The sequence below is a fragment of the Parus major genome, chromosome 7 (assembly GCF_001522545.3).
Source record: "Parus major isolate Abel chromosome 7, Parus_major1.1, whole genome shotgun sequence".
NCBI classification, from domain to species: Eukaryota; Metazoa; Chordata; class Aves; order Passeriformes; family Paridae; genus Parus; species Parus major.
In genome coordinates, this window is record NC_031776.1 from 32436775 (window position 1) to 32452228 (window position 15454).

Genomic DNA, 15454 nt, shown 5'->3' on the forward strand with positions numbered 1-15454 from the left:
TCTGCAGGGGAGCTTTTTATTGATAATTAATGAAATTATTCTACCTAAGAACATTCCTGCTACAAAAAAACTTAAAATGGAAAATGGAATTTTACGCTCCTGGAATTTAAAATAAGTTCTTCTACTCTCAGTTATTTCATCCATAAATCTCAACAGACTACTCTTCAGGTTATTGCTAGTCAGATTTATGGCTTTGGGGGTTTTTTTTCTCTCAAAAACCTGTCAGATATTATCAGCTGTTTTATTTTGCAGATAAAAATATGGCCTAGTTTGCTGATTTTATGGCTTCTGCCCTTTGGTATTATTTATATATTATATTTTCTATTAGAATTCGTTGGTACTTAAATACTGGGAAAAGTAATCACATAGTTTTGATGTCAATATGTAAAACTCTTACCCAAGTCTTCAGTACTTAGTTGCAAAGTAATCTTACAGGAATCATCCTGCCCAGGACAGGCAATGGGTACCGTGCTCAGGACAGTCAAAACATGCTCCTTGCCATCCTCTGCAATTTCTAGTGATTCTGGTAAAAACTGGAAATAAGAAAACAATTTTTAGATCATTTTGACAGGTAAGAGAGATGACAGATTAATCAGACAACACTGATATCTATGAAGTCTTAAGTGGTTTTAATCAATTACTAAGAAATATAATTACTTTCAAAATAATAATAATCTTTATCATAATCTCCTCAATAATAATAAATTTTTCAATATTGATCTTCAACTGTATAAGGTAAAATTGCTGTTGACATACTTGAACATTTTTGGCAATTAGGAAAATGTTTGCAGTTCCCATATATAATGTGTAATTGCTTCTCATCTCCAAACCTGAAAGCTGACTTTTATTAAGCCTGAGAATAATACTGTGGAATTTATTTAATTTTTAATATCCCTGGCTTAAAGGATCTCCTATCCCAATGCAGGAAGAGAAATACAGTAAGTCTGGCATAACCTCATGGTCATGGACTCTATGTTTGTGCAAAATAATTGCAATTTTTGGCCAATTCCCCTTCCCTACTATGGCAGGAAGAAGAATTGCTCTGCACATAAAATATTTCAGGTTTGGAGACCCCTGCCCCTGGAGAGAGAGCTTGTGTTGTGCCTTTTCTCTCTGCCCCTTGTCCTGGGAAAAGAGTAGAAACAGCACTCAGGGCTAGAAAGAAATGGGAATTTCAAGTCCCTGGAAAATTCTGACATTTAAAAAAAATCCTCAGAAACTGTTCTTCAGATACTACACAGAATGGGCTTTGAAGCCCCTTTCATGGAGGCATGACATTCAGACACTCAGAAGATCCCCAGATCTCTGGACTGCCAGGCTGAGAGCCTAATCCTTGACTGGGGTTAGACCTGGTCCTTGCACTCAGTGTGAATTTATCTTCAAAACTTTCTGCTTTGTAATGCCTGACCATAACAAGACAATGGATAAAAATGCACATTTTGTCTTCCCTTTGTTCTGCTTTAGTTACAACAGAACTGTGCATCCTTGCAGGTTTGTAGGTGTGTCTTCCCATCACACAAAGCCATTTTCTCAAAGTGAAAATCGAGGCAGCACTGCTTGTGATGATCAGAACTTACATTTCTCCATCATGATTTTCAAATATTCCCTAGTCAGTGACTCAGGGCCGTGGGTGTTACCTTAATCCCAGCGTAGAAACCTTTGCTGTCCTCAGGCAGTGACTGCTGCTCAGGAGTGCCCCTCCTAAAAGCTGAGACTGTACAAAATACCTGTAATAAATAAATAAACAGCACGTGCTGTAGCATTTCTTGAGTAACATTCATATAAATATTCATCTTCCTGTTGCTCAGAGTTTTTAATCTTTCATTCTACTGCTGAAATATATTTTGGGGATTTAGGCTTTGAGAATATTTATGTGTAAGTTTTTAGAATTGGAAGAATTTTTGATGCATTTAATAAGCAAATAAGTATGGCTTTTGTCTCAACAATTAATCACATTTTACGCTTACGATTTTTTTTTCATCTGCAGTTTTTAAACACCTTGGTTTATGATTTGAACTCATTTTGCTAAGGAAGAATTACATTTTTTATAGGGGTTACTAGAATTCAGAAATTTGCTCTTGGGATCCCAGACTCCAGTCTGTCCACTGAAACAAATATCTTCTCTCTGTACTATGTTTGTAAGCATTTTATTTTAAAGTTTAAATTAGTTTGACACTCATCCAGTCTCAGAAACTGTGTCAGCAATAAGAAAAGCTCATTTTTTTTCCCTTATTGTATTATAAAAGACGATGCAGATGTGCCTACGGGGTTTATATTGTATTAAAAAAAAAAAAAAAAGAAAAAAGAAAATTCACCCAAACCAAAGCTCCCCCAAACACAATGTACCAGGACACTTATGTTGTATTCCTAGCACAGCCACACAACTTTTATCTCTGCTGAGCCCGCACACCATCTGCCAACTTAATGTTCCATTGGTTTCAGAAAAACCAAATTGCAAAAATCATTTCTAGGATCATAAGATTAAAATACAGAAATTTTCCTTAAAGCAAATGACAATAGACTCTGAAACTGTACTTCTGAATATTTTTTTTTTTAGTCTTGGAAACGAAGTAACAGATTGTGACATGTTAAATCAAATTATAGATACTCAGATGACATATTTATAGCTGCTGCCTTTTTTAAGCCTCAAGTAACCCATGAGGAAGAACTGGACCAATCCAATTTATTTTCCATTATGACAAACACCTTTGGATAGATTTTCCAGCGTCACTCACTGGCCATGCTGATGCCTGTAGCTCTCACCTGCTGGCTCAGGCACGACCCTCACAACCACTACCTGCAAAGCAGGTTCTACATCAGGATATTCCCAGATTCATGTGTTGTATGGGCTGAATTACAGCCTGCAATATTTCCTTTAGCACCCTAAAAATCCCTCCTCGTTGCCATCAAATCATGAGTTTCCTCCAAACTGAAGAATCTTCTTTCCTACCTCATTTGTGCACAGCAGAAATTCCCCAGCAGCAATACAGGGTGGTTTGTAGGGCTGTGGGGAAAAACAAGTGTTTTCTGTGCTCTTCAAGTGGATTATTTCCAGTTCAGCTCAGTCCCAGGCTTATGTGCCCTTTGGGATATTTTTACCATCACAATTTTTCTCACTCTCTTGCAGACAGCCCCAGACAGTTTGGCCCAGCGAAAATGGTGTCGTTTGTTACATTAACAAGAAGGAAGCCTTGAGGTCATACTGGGTGTACTGGGGGAAAAAAACAGGCACAGATCTCACCTCACCCAGATACTTTACAGTTAAAATTCCCCAGATATTTCATAGTTATCCTGTTTGCCTCTGAAGGAGAGCAGGTTGCTGTCTCCTCAAGGTAATAAGCCCCTGTTATCATTAGATATTTATTATCTCCAATCCTTCCCTAAAGGTTCATGTTCAGCTTACAGACTTTTCAAAACAGTTCTTCTGCTGGGAAGGCAGAAAGTGAGCGCTGATCCTGCTCCTGCAGCTTCTCCTGCCTCTGCCACAGGGAGAGTCTGCAAAATCAGGATCTGACAAGGCGGTGACAACAGAGAAAGAGCTCAGATAATGCATATTCCCCCTAACAAAAAATAAACAGCACTGACCCCCTTGCAGAGCTCATTGAGCAGATCACATGCACCCGCATTGCAGATGATGTCTTTGCACTCACTGGGCTGTTTGCACTTTTGGCTTCAGTGCTTTTAATCAAAAACGTTCACACTGAGATTCCCCCTGAGCACAGCACGAGGAGCATTTGTGCCAGGGAGGGAGCTGCAGCCAGAGGCAGCAGGGACAGGCACAGGGATGCCCAGCACTGCCAAAGGCATTGCCTGGTGATCTTCCCCAAAATGATATTCTGTATTTCCTCTCATATTTATTTTCGAGGTATATTTTATTGATAAGGCACCAAACACTCAATTAAAAATTTACTCCCTAATGATACACTGAGATATCTGTAGACCATCAGTCCATCCCAGCTCAATCTTCAGTTCTTTTGGAGGTCAGCACAAACTTTAAAAATTCAAAATGTATGGACAGCCATCACAATTTGCATTTCATTTATGTCTTTTTATATCATTCCTTCCCTTGTCTTGCCTCTTCCTTGTTGGGTGCACACCTCACAATCAGCAGATATGTTCATCAGCTGCTGAGCTACAGGTTGACAGTTTGTCACATAATTATGATAGTCATTCCAAGGAGGAGGTATTTTTTTGCCTTCAGCTAAATACTAACTCTTTTTTCTGCACTTCAGTAATCAATTTTTTCTTTCTCTTTTTCTTTCCCCCTCCATGCCCATCTCAGGATGCAGCCTTTTTAAAGCAAAGAGATAAAAGCACCACTGACAGCAGTATGCTGATGGCCGTGACAAGTTAGGAAGTATTTTTCCACAAACTCATTGGATCTGTTAAAAAAAAATAAAAATCAAATTTTATTTTTTCATCGTATCTTTTAAAGGGACAGGTGTCCTTGGACGGGATGACTGGATTGCTTCTTAACATGGGATGCTTTCCTGTGCTGGGAAAACTTCCCATAGGGCAGAAAACTTCTTCTAGGCACAAAACTCTTACCAAAAAATCTTCTTAGCTAAGAAGTGTCTCCCTTTATGTCTGTTGGAGCAGATTTTCCCCTTCCATGGACTCCAATGGAGTTGTACCCATTTTGACATGAACCCCATGAGGAGCTTCTTTAGCTAAAAGCAGAAGTCAGTCATTAATTTGGTGAGGGTCAGTTAGTTCTGTGAAACAATTTAGGAGAATATTTTAATCCTAGGACCTGTCGTCATAGCCGGAAAATTTCTCCCTAATAACTTGAACATTAAAATGTGGCTATTTTTCCCTATAGCTTTCAGAATTTAAGTTTCCTCCAAATCAAAACAAATAGTAGAAAACAAATAGTTGTTTCTACTTATTTTGATGATAAAAATGTCTTCAATTCCACCTTTTCCCTTAATTAATTCTGAATGTAGCATGGGGAGGGCAGGCTGGGGCATGGATGGGATGTTTGCCAGCAGATCCAGCTTTGCCCTGTCTCCTGTCCATCAGCCTCTCCCCCTGGGCTCGTACAGGGGCTCAGTTAACAAAGACAGCTGTGGGAAGCTCCCTTCTCAACAGAGGGAACCATTAGGGTTACCTACTGCTGGCCATTCCCTCAGCAGGGAAATCTGGGTGCTGCTGGAAGCTGCAGGTGCCTGTTCTGAGGATGGTTATTGACTCTGGACCTCACTCCTGGAGGTGCATCCCCCGTGTCAGAGGGCAGAGCCCCTGCAGGGCTCACAGTCACAGCTAACACCCCTGGATGGGAGCTGGAGGGCTGGAACCACCAGGCCAGGTGAAAGGTGTCTCCTGATGGCTGCCAGGGCACTGGAGCCCATTGCCTTCTCCATGAAACACTAATGGGCTGGGGTTAGGAAAACCTGGAGTCACCACGCTGTGGGAGCTGTGAGGGTGTGTGGGAGGGAGCTGTGGTTTACAGCCTTGATGAAAGGAGCAAAGGATGAGCAGAGCTGAGGGATGACATTTCTAGGGAAGCTGGAAGAAAAGAAAAATAGTTCTCATTAGCTCGAGAAAATGATCTGGCTGTAGGTATTTGCAGAAAGGGGTAGGAACAAAGTCTCTGGGAAGGCTTTCCAGAAGGGTTAGCAGGAAGGGGAAAGTAGGGAGAATCTGTCTTTGATTTAATTAATGAACTAGACCTTCCAGCTTTAGAACACAAATCACTCCCTGTGAGGGGCTGTTGGCTGTGGGAAGGAGGGAGCAGGTGCAGCTGTGTGACCTGGCACTGCGGGTAGTCCAGCTCTGCTCACTTTGCTGCTGGCTGTACAGGAAGAAGGCAGCTCTTCCCACTTGTCAGACGGCCAGGCAGTGTGTGCAAGCTGACTCTAGGTCATTATTCTGCTAAGGAAGGAAATTTTCCCAGGGTAGTAGTAAGGTGTTTTATCATCTGCAGAGTTTTGCTCATCAGCTCTCTGACCCTTTCTGCTTTAAAATCTCTGTTCAAGTTCACCTAGAGTTCTGTTTCTGCAGGGATGTTTCTCATTTTCTACCTGAAGGTTGAGGAAGAAATTGTAAACTCAGCTGTGACCTACAAACAGGCAGGTCTTCCTACTCCTGTTGTTGATTTTGACAAATCCAGTGGTTGGGAGGGGATTAGTACTTAAGTAGAGGAAATGCCACTTTGTCACTTTGGAGTCCAGGTGCTGGTGCAGACCTCTGAACTGGGCAGAGTCTGGGTCAGTGAGAGCTGAGCCAAGGGCAGGAGCTGAGATCTCATCTCATCCAAAGGCAAGATGCTGACAGTCAGTGCTGACTGAGGGTCTGTAAGGTGAGACCTTACTATTTCTGGGACAGGAGAAAGGGCAAATCCTCAGGAAGGCCTTCTAAGTACTTGAGTATTTCCACAGGTATAGACTTAATATGATTTAACATTTATGAGCCCATATGCCCAGGATTTTCCATCTAAGTGCAATAAATGTAGTGGATCCATCATCTGGTATGAGCTGCTTTTCTCCCCTGAGCTGAACTGGGACATCTCTTGAAGTGCTCTTGACAATAAGACAGAAATCCTATTTCCTTGAGAGGTGAAGTGTAAGTGCTCTGCAAGATTTGGCTTTCTCCAGCACCAAGAACAACAGGACTGTAAGATCTCTTGCCTCATCTCAAACACTGGAGGTGTTTAAGGCCACCTTGGGGTTTGGAGCATCCTGGTCTAGCAGAAGGTGTCCCTGCCCATGGAGGGGGTTGGAACTGGATGATCTTTGGGGTCTCTTCCAATCCAAACCACTCTATGAAATTTCACACTTTTTCCCTTGTGAGAGAAAAATAGTTATTTTATATATTGAGGCAGTAATTTGATATCTTTTTGGCTGGGGCATAATCTCCTTCTCCTCCACTCAAAGCAGCCACTTCTCTCACAGAGCTCAGAAAGGCTGGTTTTGCTTAAACATTCTTATTTTACAACGAGCACCATGGTTTATGTAGGGTGACAATTGCTCCTCGCCGTGTGAACTTTTGGATTGCTGCGCTGAGCAAAATCTGCACAGTTTTCTCCTAAACACCTTTCTTTTTTAGCATAACTCATTACTCACAGTGTGCTGCTATAATTTATAGATGGCTGTGCCTCGAGGAATGAAATGACCTCTGTCACTATCACATAAATAAGGCTTAGGAATGCCAGGATTTTCATATCAGATGGAATAGGCTTCTTTCAGAGCTTATAGAGAAATAGTGGCATGTTATAGATTTATTTAAGACTGCAATAGTTTCATGAACATTATGCTGCCAGCATTACTGTCTGAAATAACAAAATTGGAACCCAAAGATGGGGGAAAGAAAGGACACATGATGGCTATTAAAAAATAACTGGCTGTTTAGTCAATACAAGTTCAGGAATGTTGGCTGGTAAATCTCAACTCTTCTCTAAGGTTTGACTGTGTATTAAAATATATCAATAGCTGTTCCATTATGTGACTGACCTATTACCTGGAGACTTTTTTACAGACAAAGAATAACATTGACATCAACCACCCAGAAAGTGATGTAAAAAAAAAAGTTGTCTTGCTTGGCTGTAGTTTTTTGTCAAGAAAGGAATGGAGAAGATGCTGATTTCAAGCCATGAATGTATGGAACCAAATGCAGGTTATTGTGCAGGTAGAGATAATGAGTTAGAAAGGTTCAAAAAAGACAAGTAGTTGTCAAAATGCTTCAAATTCTCTGTCCTGGGGGACAAATTCTGCCTTGAATACCCCTCATGCACCCTGGCAGTCCACAGCCTTGGGGATGCCATCACTGGGCTCTGCATGGAGAAGGGAGAAATACTGGAAAGTGCTCCTGATTTATTGTCTCCTCTCTCTTATAGCTTTTATCATTGTGAATGTGGCCTTTCTTTAATGCTGCCTGAGAGAATATTCTTCCACCTGCATCTCCCTTGGGCAGGTGAGTTACCCATTGCCTCTGTGTGGCGGAGTTTGGTACCCAGGGTTTGATTTCCCTTTTAGTGGCATCACCTTTCCCCTAGGGTAGCCCTAAAAATGCTGAATTTCTTCAGATTTGTATCACTGGAAGTGAGAGTCTTCTCCTTTTTGATTCCAGTTAGACACCCAGACTGGGATGGCAAACAGAGTGAAATGCTTTTTTAAAATCTTTATTTTGTAAAAGTGAATTCTCAGTAGCAGCTGAAGCATCATTGCTTGGTTTTCACCCGTGATGATTTAAGGATAATTATAATTAGTCAAATAGGCCATGAAGACCTTTAAAGAAGCCTAGCAAGGAAGAGAACACTTTAGTCTCACTAAACCCACTAAATTAAACACGTAGCTACAGCAGAGGACAAAGAAGGGCTTACTGGAAACTTAATACAATAAAAATAGTCTTAGAGAGATTTGGCAATGCTACTTGTTAACAGAACCATATTTTCTCTGAATCCCTCAGGATTGTTAAAACAAGATTTGAAGTGATTGCAAATGAAATTATTTTGATGAGACTATTTCTTCATAGCACAAACTTTTCTTAAACTTGCAGAATTATCTGCCTCGTTTTATAACACGTGAGAGAATCATCAGTCAGATTCTGAACTGGGTTAAAGAAATTGTTATCTTTGTCAGAATTTCTCAGGCCACATCTGGAATAATGTGTTCAGTTTGGGTCACCACAACACCAAAACTTGTGGGCAGGCTGGAGAGAGTCCAGAGAAGGTCCACAAAGATGAGCCAAGGCCTGGGAAACTGTCATATGATGAAAGGTTGAGAGAACTGGGTTCATTCAGCCTTGATAAAAGAAAGCTTAGGGGAAACCTCATCACCATGTTCCAGTTTTTAAAGAGTGGATACAAAGAAGATGGAGGGTCCCTTTTTACAAGTAGTAACATGGAGAAGATGAGGGAAAATTCAGATTCAACACAAAAAATAATTTTTTCTCAATGAGATCAATTATCCATTGGAATAATCACAGCAGTGTTGGACTTCCCAGCATCCCAGAACACTTCAGGTTCAGCAGCAAAGGGTGCTTGGCTGTCTCGTCTAGACTATGCTTTTGGCAAGAAAATTTAGACCAGATGAACCTTGAACCCTCTGTTTGGGCTGCTATTCTATGATTCCATGATCTCAAAGAAGAGCTGCAAAATGCCAAGACTATTTCCAACTTACTTTTAACACCAGGCCGTTATCCCTATTTATTCTTTCAGTTTGCTGTAGCATCACTAATGTCCCTTTGCCGGTAAAAGTTATGAACCTAATTTAACTTTAAAAGTCTTGTTTCTGTACCATAAAAGACCATGAATTCATACACAAGTCAATTTTTTTCACATCTGTATTGGTTTCTGTTTTGTTGTTGTTGTTGAGAGCAGATCATTGTTGCTGTGTGAGCCATCAAATATACTTCTTAAAGATTGTTTCGTAATGAACTCTATCTTTCAGTATGCTATTCAACCAGGAATTTGGAATCAGAGAGGCAGAACAACATGAGAAAAAGCCATAAAATGAATCTCCCTCTATTTTAAAAGTACCAGGTTTTTTTTTTTAATGTGAAAAGATGTTATTGTGTCTCTGATCCATGGATATAAAAATTACTGAGTGCATGCAGCTGAGCCTGCCTCTGCTGCAAAATCTCACTGCCGCAAGATACAAAAAGTACTAAGCAAAAATTGGCTCAGGCACATGTACCCACCACTTATACAAACTTCACAGAATTCAAGGTGTAATGTAACTGCAAATATTCAATTTGCCTTTAGAATGTGGTAAAATACCTTCCAAGAACTCACTGCAATTCAAAGAAATATTACAGGTCCTGAACCGGGTTAATGGTATTAAACAATCTTGTCGGGAAACAGTTTCTGGTCTTTTTTGGGCAGCAGCCCTAAGCATAAGGAGGAAGGAGCAGCACTGATAAAAACACAACAAAGATTTAGGGAAAAGGTTTGATCCCATCAGGGTGTGTGAGCCGTGCTGCTGAGGGCAGGGTGGCAGTACCGTGTCTCCCAAGCGGAGATTTGCGCCGTCCATCTCCACGTAGGAAAACGGCTGCGGGGTTGTCTCGTGGTGGATCTGCTCCCTCTTGCCAGGGCTGGAGAGGCGAGACCAGAGCACCCTGTACTGCGCTGGGGGCTCAGGGGAACGGGGGCTGTAGCTACACTTCAGGTGGAGTCGGCCTTGCACGAGCTCGGGAGTGATCACTGGCTGCAAAGCCAGGCTTGTGAGCTTGTCTGGAAGAGGAAAACAAAAGAGGGATGTAGCACAAAATGTTATTTTGATGTCACAGTTGTTCACCTAACAAGAAGATGTCAATGTAATTAAACAGGGGAGAAACACTACATTTTATGTTCCTGTGACTTAATTAGTAACCATGCAACTAAGAAGGTGTGTTTCATATGAAATGCAAAAATTGTTAATTGTGTACTGACTACCTATTGTTGTTATACCATCTGACCTCCTGGCTTTGAATGTGGTTTTTTTTTATTTTGCAGTGACAGAAACATCATCGAAATGAAGCATTCAGATTAATAGAAATTAATTATTCTGGCAAAGGTCATCAGCTTTGCATTTCCCTGGAGCACATCCTTTTGATCCAAATTTTGCTATAAGCTCAGAGAGGTATGAGAAATCATTATGCTGCAGAGGTAAACTGACTCCCAGAAAGCAGCCAGCCCCTCTTGCCTTACTGTGAAGATCCTTTCCAGGCTGTTTTAGCATGTATCTAGGCTAGGTCTGCTCAGTAGAGTCTCCCTCTGCCCAGAATAATGCCATTTCTCTAAAAATACAGCTTGCTTTCTGTAGGCTTCAACAAGTAATAAAGTCTGAAACCTTTCTTCCTGTTAAACTCACCTGGAAAGTAGAAACAAAGAGAGGTATAATAGTGTAAGGGGATGTTTTTCATCTCTAGAGACCCAGACTCAAACAAAACATGAAGCTGGTTCAGATGCTTTGAAAGGATAAATTAAGTAACTTTTTTGGAGGAGTGTAGAAAATATAATATGTGGGAACCCAAGAGAATAAAATATGAAGCTGTTCCAGCAGAACAGAAAACCAATGTGTTAACATCTGTCCAGGGCAAACAGCAAGAGGTAAGAAAAAGAAACAAGTTACTTTAAAAGATGAATAAAGACTAGTTGTTTATGCCCTTTTCTATTTAGTTTTCTTAGAGAAGCTGCCTCAAACTGCAGCTTGCACCATGACCATGTGCAGGAAGTTATCCCAGAAGGACAGAGTTAGGTGATCAGCTCACGGGAGGATGTGAGTGGAATTGCAAACATGAACGCTGCTTTTCCCAGTTGTGTCCTTTCTGCCAAGTTATAGAGTTTTAAATTCATTTTGTTTTGCAACTCAGAAGCTGAGCTGACTGGTGTCCTGCTCCTGAACCTCCAGCAGAAGGGGCTGGGGAATTGACCCTGACACAAAGCCATGACCATGCCAGCTGGACCCAGCTGAGCCTCCTCTGGTGCAATATTTACAGCTGAATTTAAGCAAGTGAGGTAAAAATATCCAGTAAAAATACTCCAGATTTGGGTGTTTTCTATCCAATGCACGAGACTGAAAAAACATCCTAAAGGCAAGAAATTAGACTCTGAAGGACTGAACCTCATTGAAAATGAGACTGGGATAGATGGGAAGAGATAAGCTTTCTCTTATTAGAAATGCAGGTTACTTTACAACACTGAACAGGGTGAATCATCAAATAGGACAAGATTATTCACCCAAAATGTATTGGCAAAAAAATCCTTTGAACAAGAGTAGTGGAAATCTTATAGTTTATAAAAAATCCAAGCATAGGCTGAAAAATGACTCTATTGAGCTAAAATGTAATTTCTGAGTAAGAATCGGTTTCATTTATTTTAATGGATTTTTTTAAATTTCAAATGGTGAATTAATCTCATGTTCTTTGAGCCTTTCTTCCTTCCTCTTCTTCAAGTGGGAATGTTAAAATATTGATAAAGATAAGAAAATATTTATCTTTCTCTTTAAAATTTATTTAAGCTTGGATTTTGCCCGATTGAGAAGCTGATAACCTCAGCTTCTCAGTGTTGTGTTTCTGTCCAAAATCACTAAAAGAAAAGTATAAAGGTAATTTTTTTCATATTGAGAAAGAAACACGTTTTCTGATGGAATCTATATGCACCTGGCCATGCTCCAAAGTTCAGGAGGTTTAACTGAATGAGCAATTGCTTTCTGCTTTCCCTTTGTTTCCTAGCTACCAAACAGGGGTTGCATCTCTCGTAGCAGGCTGAAAATTATTTCTGACGAGAACAATTATATAAATGTCATGAAAAAGATGTTATCAATTTAGTTTGGGATTGTTTTTTTTTTCCCTTGCAGAGTTTCAGAATTACTGTTTTTGAGGGGGGATACTGGGTTATTAAAGATAAGAAGAGGCCTTAGAGACAGTATCCTGGATACAGTGCCTCGGTACAGCTGAGATGCCTCTGCTCACTCGCTTTGCAACTTCAAGCCAAAGTGGAGCCAAAGACAGTGGGAAAGGTTACATGTGAGCTGTAACCAAGCAAAGAACGCTTCAGTAATACACACCAGATTACATTTTGCACTGGTAATAGGAGCTATTCTTCAGGAACACCTTGGACTGCCACTGATTTATTTTCTACACGCTCTGCGCCTTAGCGGGAGTGACGCTTGACTCGCAAGGTCACTGTGATGTACATTGCAACACCGGGGCCTTTGAACACCCAGCCTGAGAGGCATAAGTAATCTTATTGATAAATACTTTACTGGTCCTCACCTTCTGCACAGTAGCCCATGCATCCTGGAGTGGGCTGCAGGAGGTAGACAAAGAAAGCGCCGCAGTTCCTGACGGCGATGGGGATCCGGAACAGGCAGCAGTCCCTGGTGCCCCCGAAGCCCTGCCAGGTGGCACAGCCCGTGAGCCTCTTGCTCTCCCCAGGAGCTGGCAGGGATTCAGACTTCAGGGACAGCCACACCGGAGCTTGTGTCCCACATTTGTTCATCTGAGGGTGCACACAAAAGGGACTGTTTACAAGTGTGGTAAGACCCTGTGGAGATCAATAAAACCCAAGGCCTGAGTGTGGTGAACCTGGAGGGTTGGTGAAAAAGCCATGTAAGTGGGGATGAAAATGTCTTGCTCAGTTTTGAGAGGTGGCATTACACAGATAAAACGCTTAAGGGGCACAATAACAGGATTCCAAAGTATTTTCCTCTGGTTTTTGTTGGTTTGTATGAAGAAGATGAAAGCATGAAAGCAGGCGAGATGACCTGCCTCCAAAACAGCTGCCCCACTCCTGAGACACCCTGTGAAGGGTGGACAAAACATATGTGCAGATATGCATGGCTTAATTTTAATTTTTTTTTTTTTTTTAATTTTATTTTTGCTTTCAGGCTTTTATCTATTAACAAATTCCCTGAATGCCCCTAACACAGGAAATCCCAAGGCAGAAGGCATTGGTCCTAAATGTTTTGAATGACATCATATTGAGTCACGGCTGAGAGAGACTGATTTCCATTTCCCAACTTAGGGATGTATGTTCAGGAATCCCAGATTTGAGCTGCCCTCTGTACCAGGCTCTCTCCCCTGACTAAAGGAACATGGTTCTCTAAAGCTGTCTTTAATTTAAACACCTTGGTGAGGAGATTAGGTGTAATCAGGGTCCTATTAAATATACAAAGCCAATTACAATGGTGACTCATTTTTCTGCACCATTACCTAGCATTTGCCAATATGCAAAGCACAGAGATATTTGAGCTAAAGTTTGGAAATTATTACCAAATACTGACAATAATTTTCTCTCAGATATCATCCATATTCAGCAGGGCGTGATGGCTGCTGTTGCTTTGCATTTCTTCAGCCAGTAACAGTGAAACATCTCTACTAGTCCAGCTTGGGGAATGTGATTCCTCCCAGTATAAGTGTTTGGCTATAAATCACATTGGGGAAAAAAAACAAACCCCAAACCCACCATTTTTTTCCCACTGGCCCAGGTTTGCTGCTTAACTTTCAAGATCAGAAGTTATTTGTGACAGCAGGGGAAGCGGTGAAAGTCAAAGGATAAATTTATTAATTCACGCACCAGTGCCCTCCTGCAGTTTGAGTTGTTCCTGTTCAAGCCAGAAAGCAGCACTGGGGGAGAAGGGGTGCACACCCAGGAAAGAAAGGGGAGTTGAAAAAAAAAAAATCAACAATGTGACATGACACAGTCTGATTTCCATTTGGAGCTAGTTATTGTCAGGCTTCTGAAAACAAGGATTCCAGGAAGACGCTGTTGAAATTGTCCAAGTCTGTTGGTTTTTTCCCCCTGGAAATGGGCAGCAGCTGAGAAAAGAGGCTGACCCTGCCTTCCCTGTTGGCTGTCTCGGTGGTCTCACAGGTGGCACTGGAGCTCACACAGTGCAGCAGCTCCCTGGGGAGGAGAAGCCTTCCAGCATTGTGAGAGCAAAGGAGAAGAGGGGACCAACATAAAAATTCTTCCAGGTGGAATTTTAGACCAATCCCTTCCTTTCTTTAAAAGCCATGTTGTGAGTAACTTTTAGGATGTTTGTTCTGTTTGTTTGTTTGCAGCTTCGAGGTACATGGGTGTTTTCTGTGCTGGTAAAAATACAGATGATGGGAATTTATTGTGTCCTGATGAACTTCTGACCTAGAGTGCGAGATGTGGTGTGAAGAAGCATGTTTCCAAAGCATACACTTGTAATGACCTGGGAGAGTGGAGAAAACAACATCCAGAGAAGCAGCATGGGTGAAGAGGGAAGGATGGAAACTGGAGGTCAGAGGTCTCTGCTTCATGCTCATCTGGATGTGATACCTGCAACCTGAATTTCCTCTTAGACGGGGAAACCACAAGCTTCAGTGCCTCTGCATGTGTGAGTAAAGATTACTGGACTGGAACATCCTGTCTGAAATTACACTAAAATGCAGGCATTACGGAGCTCACCTTGGAGGTATTTGGAACCACACAAGATGGGAAGAATTAGTTATGGGAGCAGAGCAGCAGGGATGAGTGAGCACTGGATTTCAGTGGATGTGTAGAAACTCAGAGAGTCTTATAGGAAACGGTTTGGTGAGGAGACACAGCACAGCCTACCCATCCCAAATGAAAAAAATACTCTTACAATTCTCCGTAAAAGAACTTTTTTTTGCTTAGAATGAGCTATAGCATCCATCTGATGCTGCCTTTACCAATGTAACTGGTGCCAACACGTCAGTGCTGCTCCACTGGGAGTGCAGCTGCTGGGCTGCCTCTGGCCAGGCACAAACAGTGCCTCAGTTTCTCTGGCTGCTTGACCTTGGGCAAATAACAAATCACTGACTCTCTATGTACCTCACTTTCTTATCTCTCAACCGGAGGTGGAGGTGGCTGAGATGGGAATTGCACTTTGGTGCCTTGCAGCAGTGCTGGGAAGATAATTCATTAATGAGACACCCTTCTCTCTGCTGTGCTGGGGGCCATGTAGATAAATAGATGTGAGTGCATTCTGGCTGTGAAAAAAGACAGAAAGTGATCCATACATAAAAGTGGGCCTGG

The 15454-nt window shown here is 41.5% G+C and overlaps 1 protein-coding gene across 1 annotated transcript in view; it reads right to left on the reverse strand.

The window, feature by feature from the left end:
• The window catches only part of LOC107207247 (von Willebrand factor D and EGF domain-containing protein-like), a 192817-nt gene extending 179892 nt beyond the window's left edge, over positions 1–12925 (reverse strand). Inside the window, exons 1-3 of the mRNA XM_033516200.1 lie at positions 12700–12925; positions 9942–10174; positions 398–533 (exon numbers count right to left, since the gene is read on the reverse strand). Coding sequence (XP_033372091.1) covers positions 398–533; positions 9942–10174; positions 12700–12925 — 595 coding nt within the window. The remainder of the gene's footprint in view (positions 1–397; positions 534–9941; positions 10175–12699) is intronic.
• Between the last annotated feature and the right edge of the window lie 2529 nt (positions 12926–15454).